The sequence below is a fragment of the Syngnathus typhle genome, linkage group LG17 (genome assembly GCF_033458585.1).
Source record: "Syngnathus typhle isolate RoL2023-S1 ecotype Sweden linkage group LG17, RoL_Styp_1.0, whole genome shotgun sequence".
NCBI lineage: Eukaryota > Metazoa > Chordata > Actinopteri > Syngnathiformes > Syngnathidae > Syngnathus > Syngnathus typhle.
The window spans coordinates 3,370,937-3,380,228 of record NC_083754.1 but is presented as its reverse complement, the minus strand read 5'-3'; the positions used below and the strand labels follow the sequence as shown (position 1 = coordinate 3,380,228).

Below are 9,292 nucleotides of genomic sequence, written 5' to 3'. Positions count from 1 at the left end.
CCTTCTTCACCTGCCTCCTGCCTGTCACTCCCGGAGAGAGAAGGGAGGCGGAGGAGGCGGCGGCGGCCACTACATCCCCATCCCTCCTCCGCCTCCGCACCATATGGCCCTTCCCAACAGAATGCGTGGCCTCAGCATCGCTGTCGTCCTGGTGGGCAACTCCAGTGAGATGGCGCTGGCAGGAGCTCGGGAGAAAGAAGACTTCCTCCACATGGCGCCCAATGTGGAGATCCTGACCATGAATGAGACGGACCCTAAAAGCATCATTAAAAGCATCTGTGACTTAATGACGGAGCACTGGCTGCAAGGCGTGGTGTTTGGAGATGACACGGACCAGGAGGCCATCGCCCAGATCCTGGACTTCATCTCGGCCCAGACTCATATTCCCATCCTCGGCGTTCGCGGGGGTTCGTCCATGATCATGGCTGCTAAGGTAGGACGCAATTTGTTGTTTGAAGAAAATAATGATCAGACTTTTGTTCTTAGTAGGCCTGGATGAGGTCCGGGTTAAGTCAAACAACTGCTAGCAAAGATGCTAATAATGCGATCAGCTGGAGCTTGCGCCAGAACAGAGAAGAAAGCTTTGCCAAGTTATTAGGCTTCGCCTAAGGGGATAAAAAAAAAAGAAAAAAAAGGGAATGCTTTATCTGAATCTGCCCGGATTGTGACTTTAAACCCGTTCCTCAAAATATTCATCCCTTTCATACTTGCGCAAATCCATCTGCTTGAGATATTAAGTGGAATATGCTGAGTCGTGTTGCTCCTTCTGCCGGCAGTCTGCTGGTCGGTCTGTGATTTTAAATATTTTTTTTTTTTTTGCATTTCCACCTACCGTGCCACTTCCCTGTCGTTTTGGTGCCATCAAGTCCAGGTCATCAGTTGTACCAGCACACACGAGCTTTAGTGACAAGTCGAGGTCATCGAGTGCCACCGAAGCTTGTGCTTCTGCCCCGTTTGATTAGACAATTATGGAGAGAAATGAAATGGAACAGTCCTCTTCTATTTGCAGCCGTTTTATTGTTCACGCACACACAGTCTTGCATTTTTGTCACCTTCCACTGCGAAAAATGTCATTTATTGAAAGAGACAAACTGAACTACCGCATGGCAAATCGACACTAGCATTTGCAATCATAGAAACTTTTTTAAGTCCATACAGTCTGAGTTGACCAGACAGTAGGAAAAGATTGGTTGAAAAGGTTGGAAAAAAAAAAAAAAAGAAGAAAATCCCCAGCCACCAGCAGAGTCCACCTCTCATGAGAGCTTTCTCCTGGCATTACCAGGACTTGAGAAAACTAAGACAGGGCCGCATTAAGGCTTTGTCTCCAAGCGGATTTGTGTCCGACTAATGGGCTGAGACGGTGCGCTGGCGTAAATAAGATAGAGGAGGATTGGCAGAAGGAAGAGAGAAAGAAAAGGGGGAAATGCTGCTAGTGAGGATGAAATGGAACAGGAACAATTTAAAATGTGGTCATGCAGGTGTAAGTAATAAAACTATACAGTGGATATAAAAAGTCTACACACCCCTGTTGAAATGCCAAGTTTTTGTGATACCACAAAAAGAAACTAAATTAGTATTTTTGAGAGGGGAGGTTAAATTAAAAACCACTCGGACGCGCACATTTTTTAAACTGAGGACGCAGCTCCCGCCTTATTGATCCTAAGAATACCAACACGTATTGGAATTGGCAAAAGACAAAACTGTATTTTATCCCACATGCAAAAAGAGAAATGACATGGCACGACACGGAAAGACGATAATAAAATACTTAAATTTTTATGATGGGCAGAATAAAAAAAAATGGAGAATGGTACAAGACCTTTCCATCAAATATATATTTAACATGGGATGAAGAGTCAAAGTGAGTTAGTCTAATAGTTTTGACTCATCCATCTCCAAGGAGAAAAATGAACATTCGAAATATGAGTAACTACATGTCTAATGAAGCTGAATAGGCTTCATGCTGGAATAAAAAAAAAAAATCAACAGCCTATTCAAATGTTCCATATCATAATTTACTTTGAAATTTTATATTTTGAAATGTATTTATTTATTTATTCATCCATTCATAGGCTAAAATAATGATGAGGTGCATGCTTGGGAACTCCGTAGTGGTTTCCGGCACCGTTGTGCATTTTGTCTTGCTAATTGCCCGTGTGCACCAGCGTCAACAATCAACACATCTAAAGCTTATGGCTAATACTCATATTAGCAAAACATGCTTAGCCATTTTCTTGTCTAGAAGGTACGGATGGCTTTGTAACGGTACAAATAGCCGTAGTTGTCGCTGATCACCCCCAGGGCCACCCCGTTTGTATCAACAGCCGGCTCATCTGGAGAGCTTGCCGCTGGAGCAAACAGATAGCATCCATTCCTTCATATGCTTTGAATGCAAGATCGTCAGCAATTAAGAAAAACGATAACGCAGCCAACCGCCATGACCCGGAGGAAAATGTAATGTAACACGGATAACAAATGCATGCGTGCAAATATGTGCTGGCATGCATCCACACACACGTATACATTGAATAGATGGAAAGGAATCAAAAGCAGAATCAAATGTAAATATTTCATTTTCAAAAATCCCCCCCCCCCCTCCTCTCGGGTGTGTACATGCTTATTTTCCCCCAATTAATGTCCTACAATAATAGGAGTGATTGTTGTGGTAATCACTGAGGTACTGAACTCATTTAATATAATGTGTCTCCTGCTCGGCACCGCCTCATACTTGCTTCAACAGACACAATTAACCGCATCTGTATGTGATAAGCGTTCCTTTGGCGCTTTCTTTTTGTTTCATGTCCCTCTCTCGATTCTTTCGGCTTCCTATCTCCATTACCCGCTTGTTCGGTCCATTTTGTGTGCTTTCGCCTTACGCTCAGAAAAGTTATTTCTGGATTTTCTTTCGTGTCGTAGTACATGAAATAATCTCTCTTTGCAATCATTGGTATCAGCCGCCATTGGTATCGGCTGCTTTCGCGAGTACTGAGTACTTGGAAGTAAGGCAGGTATTGTTTATCATATATTTATCATATTTTTGAAGAATTATTATTCTTTTTTATTCGCTGGCTGCAAGGCTCGTGCTGTCCTGGTTTCGAAAATGTGACAGCCCACTCTGTTTTCCCCTTTCCTGGAAAAAGAGTTTGCAAAATGGAGTTTGAGTCCTTAATATATATGGCCTATTTTCTAACCCCGTTGGTCTCAATTTACTCTGGTCATTTAGAACGTGGCCACTTTGAAACTCGTCCCATAACTTTTTTTACAGCGCCTCTTCACTCCATTCCATCACTTGCACTCGGAGCGAATCTTTTGTTTCTCTCGTTGCTTTATATCGGAAGGAGAGTTCGCCCCTGCACTTGATTGACGGTGGCTATTTTGGAGATGAGAAAAAAACTAAATTGACTAAATAGAAAATACAAGATAACAAAATTAGACTGAAATAAATTTGATCACACACCAAAACAATTTCCTACACTTATTTTTTTAGGCACTTGTGTGTACAGTATAAAGGAAAATTATTAATATCATTATTATTATAACAAAAAATCACTGTATATACTGTATAAATCTGAATTCTTCCGTCTAGTCCACTATTTATTTTTTTCCTCAATTCCCCACTTTGGCTTGTTTTTCTGCATTGTCTTTCCTTGGCCATTTCCACAGCAAAGCCATTTTCCCATCTCCTCCGGCTTCCCGGTAAGGTCTGGTTCACGTTGGGGCAGCGTACATGAAGCAGACGGAGCGATTTGCAGCAGATGCGCAAGTGTTAATTCCCTCTTGGCCAAGCACCTACCCACCCACGCTACCCACACACTCGCTCGCTCTCCGTCTTGCTCCGCCACGTTCACGTGCCACTAGAAGACAATAGAGTGGAATACATTTTGCAGGAGTTTATTCTTCACACAAAGATGTGCTGTCTAAATCTTGCCTGGCTTCTTTTCCATCAATCTTTCTCATCCCAGCCCCGCCACTTGTGTCTCTGGGCTCCCAGTGGACATGCACTTCCACTCTCCCCCTTTTTCACCACACGAAAAGGTCTCCTTCACCTCTCGTCCCACAGCACGCCGAAAATATCAGTTGCTTCCTTCTTTTTTTTTTTGCCAGCCGCTATCTGCACGTCTTGCAAGCAGAATAGCTGAACTTTTCCCCTCAAAGACCCAACGCCAGCATTTGCCAAGACCTTCATTAACCGAATCGCTCCCCGTGAGCAGACTCTCTGAGTCAAAACAACGCAGATAAAAAGCAAAGCAATGAAATGATGTAATTAATTAGTAGATGTTAACTGAACGGAGCGCTTGCGAGATGTGCTTTGGTCTCGTGATGCTGGTTTGATGTCAGATTTCTGACACTATATCGCAATGTTTTGCTGTCCCATTTATTTCATGTACCTTTTTCATCACTTATATCTCAAATTGCAGTTATATTTACTTAGGATATTTAACCCCCCCCTTTATACATTCAGATTGTGTTTAACCACAAAAGTATTTAAAAAAAAAGTACTGTAACACAGAAAAGATCTTTTGGCTCAACCCCATTCTGTCTCATTGCATCTCTTGTTTTCTTTTTTTTTTAATCTTGGCTGCAGCTTCTCTCCCCTTTTTCTCACATCACGCGGGTTGAGGCAAGGTGAGCTCCTGTGATGAATCTAAATGTTGCCCCTCCTTTCACTTGTTCTCCTAAATTACCACAAACATCCCTCCGTCCGTTCGTCCGTCTCTCTCTCGCTCGCTTCCATACTACCCACACGGCGCACACATCATGTGACTCAGACCATGAAGTACTGTTAGACCACAAAGTACACATGCATGTCTGGTTCCGGGCAATATTTAGACACAAGCTTACAAGTCTTTGTTGAGGTTGTAAGCGATTCACCTTCAACTCTTTTGAACCCCCCCAGGCAGACTTTTCCATCTGAATTCTAATCTTTGCCGTTGTGGGATTTTTCGGAAGCCCAAACGACGTTTGTGCAGAGCCTTGCTATCTGACATTCATTGTCCTGGACCGACACTCATTTGCATCTGGAAAATCTGATAAGTTTAACAGGCTTGAGACCTAGCATTTGATGCTACATGCTAATAGACAGAAGTCACTTTAGTCGTTCATTATGAAGTGATGAAAAGGTCACAATTTTTTAGTGAAACCTTTTAGTGATTACATGTTCGACTACCGTATTTTCCGCACTATAAGGCGCACCCGAAAACCTCCAATTTTCTCAAAAGCCGACAGCGGGCCTTATAATCAGGTGCGCCTTATATATGGACCAATATTGAGCCACTACAGCAGGTGTGTCCATGGTCCGGCCCGCGGGCCAAATGTATATAGCTTATATATGGACACATTTTTAAAATGGGCCATTTATTGAAGGTGCGCCTTATAATCCGGTGTGCCTTATAGTGCGGAAAATACGGTAGATTTAGAAGAATAAAAAACACGTTTCACTGTTATAAACTAAGTCTGTCTGACTTTTGGGGCCTGCAGTGGAAAGTAGGTTATTGTCATCGATGGCCCGGAGCAAAACAGAGCGCGAGCAACATGCCTGCTGCCTACAGTAATACCAACATGCTGTCTCATATCCCGCCTTGGAGAGCATGCGTGCACTTTATATTATCTGCTTCATTTTCCAGACATGAACAGCATGTCGTTTAAAACATCCTGCCATCATAGTAATGAAAACAAAACCTCTAAAGTCGAATTTGTCGGGATTTTAAAACTACACTGAAGTTCTGCTTTGATTATTGTACCGGATTGTGAATTTCAAAATGTAAATGCAGGTGGATGTTTTGCTTTTGTTTTTTTCCTTCCACTTTTCCATCTATGTGCGCACTTCCTATAAATGCCGAGTAGCGTTCTCTTTTTGTTCTCCACTAATGGCATCCTCAGCAGGGCTATTACGCTTGAAACCACGTTGCCACGGAAACACAGCTTGTCCCTGCGAATTAGAAGTATTTCGCTCGGCCTCTTATCTATGTTCACCCTCACTCTCGCTTCCTGTCACTCTCCAAGTATTCTCAAGCAGCTCGGGAGTCGTTGGCCATTCCGCTCTCGTTCGTCTCGTCCTCTCCACCTGTCCGCGGTTAAACATGACTGGCCTGAAGTTGATGTCGAAGGAGAGTTGCGCATGTACATGACCAAAAGGCAGCGGCTGGCGAATATTCTGTGAGGGAGGAAAGACTTTCCACTAATGGAGCACAAACTTTTGTCCGAACACTTAATTAGCTAAAAAAATAATTTAGAGTTTTGTTCACTAAAAGTTGATGTTTACACTGAAAAAAGTTTTTCTGGAATTTACTCAATTTTATTTCCTCAAGTAGTCCCACCAAAATTCAGATGGATTTTTTTCCCACTATCTACTTCAAATATATCAGATAATTTTATTTATTTGCAGCCACTTGATGAAATATAACGGAGTAAATGCAACAACAAGATTTCAGTGTGGTTGATAGAAGTCATAGATTGGAATTCACAGCTTCTCCTTCTTCAGCTAAATGAAAAGAACACAAAACGTCTCGGGCTTAAAAAAACCTTTTCACTTTGGACAAAGCCGACGGTGTGCTCGATTACGGCCGACTCGCCGCCCCGTAACTGCCTTCGAAACCGCGGCGAGGCATTTAAGTGAAGAGCGGGGGAAGATATATTTGCCCGAGAAAGGCTTGATTAGAACATAGTGACGAGATGGCAAATTAAAAGCCAAGAGAGTCCTGCTCCTCGTATCGCTGGAATTTCAAATAGGGTGAGAAAAAAAGCCAGAGAATGAGAAAACGGGAAGGGAAAGCAAAAGAGAGATTGATTAGGTTCTTCTAAGTGCTTCCGGCTTTATTGGAACTGTACTGTCCTCCCGACCAGGCAATTTGAATTAACATTGCAGAGAGACTTATTGAGAGAGGGCGGAAATGGAGAAGCAGGACAAGGGAAGGAGGTTGCGAGAAGGGCTACGAAGGGGGCGGCTTGGCTCCGAGACAGAGAAGGAGAGTGAGGGTCTGGAGGGAGGACACAGATAGAATAACTGGGTTCAAAAGTAGGACAGAGTGACAAATGGCCAGAGACAAAGCGAGAGAATAAGCATTCAGTGTTTAAGCTAAAGCACGAGACACGGCAATATGAAAAGATCAACACGCTAAACTCTCGCTTTCATGAATTCCAGCTGGGCACTGTGTCTAATAATCCATTTGAAACATAATACGTTTAGAAATTCCACTTTAAATATTCATTCCAAATGCTGAGACAAATCCATTTGAGGAATCGAGCTAATCCAATGAGGAACGCTACGGGAGCGAGAGGGTCGGCTTTAAGTTGAAAGAAAACGGATAGATGGCTTTGGATAAGGTTCTGGTCAAACGGGGTTAGCAAGGATGACACTTGGATTCAAGACGGGACGTTTTGTGTTTTCTAAAAGGAGGTAGACACACGGCGTTAGGCTATTTGGTGGGAATCCACCAATAGAATTTTTATTCTTCTGCAAACTCTATCTGGCCTGGCATCTGGAAGGAGCCAATGCCCCCAGAGACCCCCCCTTAACTCCGCTGGTGATCCTGCAGTTTTTTTTTTTTTAATAAGCAGGTGCAAGCTGACAAGAAAATGTCGTGACACATGTGCCGGCCCCTGCAGATTGGTTGAAAGAGAACACACATGAAGCGACACAGCCTGAAAAGAAAATTGTAAAGCGAGGCAAAAAGTGGCACCAATTCAACAAGTCAAACGGCCTCTTCACCTGGCCAGACACGTTTCTCGCCGCCGTCTGTTTACCTTCCACCTTCCTCCTGATTGAGGAGGAGCGGCCCCTGCTCCGCACGGGTCACACAAAGCAAACACAAAGTCATGCTTCATGATGCATGTGGAGCACATTAGTCTGAAGAGGACGGGCTTGGAAATGAAATGCCAGTGATGGAGCACCTCGTCTCTTTAGTCTAATGAGAATCCCGAGGAGGTGATCATTTATGGTTGAGAAGAGCTTGTCGAGATGTTTCACATCAGGTGACTTTTACGCTGTTTGTGACATTATATATGCTCGGGAGTCCCATTGATTACCAAGACGCTCGTCTTTAACACGTAGTTAATTTTTAGAACCATCAGGTTGCTTCCATTTACAGTGAGAAAGTATGTCGTTAGTGTGCATCCATCATGTCTCATCTGTTTCAATTCATCAAAAGCTGTAAATAGCAGTTGTAGTTTTTTGGACCATTGCACCTGCTGTTTGGTTACTGATGTGATCACGCTCTTTGTTGTGTGTTTTTTGTGTTGCTTTGAAAATTCCAAAAATCAAAATGGATTATTTTATCTTTCATTTTTTATTATTTATTTAATTATCTTTTTTTTTTAACTGAAATGATTCTCATTCACCTCAGCTGTGATGTCACCAAACGTCTTCATTTCAACTAAACATAGGTCACTCTCCAAAAAACACTTTATTCATTCTGTATTTACAATCCATGTTTTTTTTTTAATTCTGCGCGCCCTCAAGGCTATTCTCCGTTTCATATGACTGGGGTTAACAGCCTTACCTTTTGTGTGACCTGATTTTGTGAAGCGAAGGCCGACCGACCTTCTCAGTAAATAGTCCTGCTCCCCAAGCCTCAGCTATTGATTGTGGCTGCTGCCAACGCTCATAACCTGAAAACGTTCTCTGAGGCCAAGTAACTCATCACGCAAACTTGCCATAATTCAAAGCACAAGCCTCACAATGCTGCGACTGTACTTCCATTAGCCTGCCTGCCTTTATCTAAATCATCTCGTTGGAAGCGCTGCAAGGCTTTACATGTGTCCTGACTCGAGTTTAACTGTGCTCGCTCGTTTTACGCTCAAGTTGAGAAACAATGTGCCACTTATCACTATAAAACATTTTTCGCCCCTTCGTCTTATAAATAATGTTATTGTTGTTACGTTTCGGATTTAAAGCTCCGACCCCCCTGGATAAGCTGATTAGCTTTTTTTTGGGAATTATTTTTAGCATCCTTTTCAAAATTAATACGTTTTAATCAAGAATTCAGAGCTTTGGATGCGGGAATACTGGAGATGTGAGGGATAGGAGCTATCATCTTATCTTGTGGGAGTAGAAGAAAAGCAATCAGGACAAGTTAAAAGGGAAGACAACGCTCAAGCGCAAGCATGCGTGAGACGTTTTTAACACAAAAGATGGCCGCTAATATGTTCGATAAACAGCAGGTGTAAATAACATGCATATTATGCGCGTGCAGGGTTGGGCTTCTGTTGGTTGACACTGTACAGAGAGCAGAGAAGATCTAAAAGGCTTTCATGCCAAACTGGCATTAGTGTGGCAGCTGTTGTTTTGCACACG

At 42.9% G+C, this 9,292-nt stretch overlaps 1 protein-coding gene across 1 annotated transcript in view; it reads left to right on the top strand.

Moving 5' to 3' along the window:
* Positions 1-238: 238 nt before the first annotated feature.
* The window catches only part of grin2ba (glutamate receptor, ionotropic, N-methyl D-aspartate 2B, genome duplicate a), a 40,516-nt gene continuing 31,462 nt past the window's right edge, over positions 239-9,292 (top strand). Inside the window, exon 1 of the mRNA XM_061303570.1 lies at positions 239-433. Coding sequence (XP_061159554.1) covers positions 239-433 — 195 coding nt within the window. The remainder of the gene's footprint in view (positions 434-9,292) is intronic.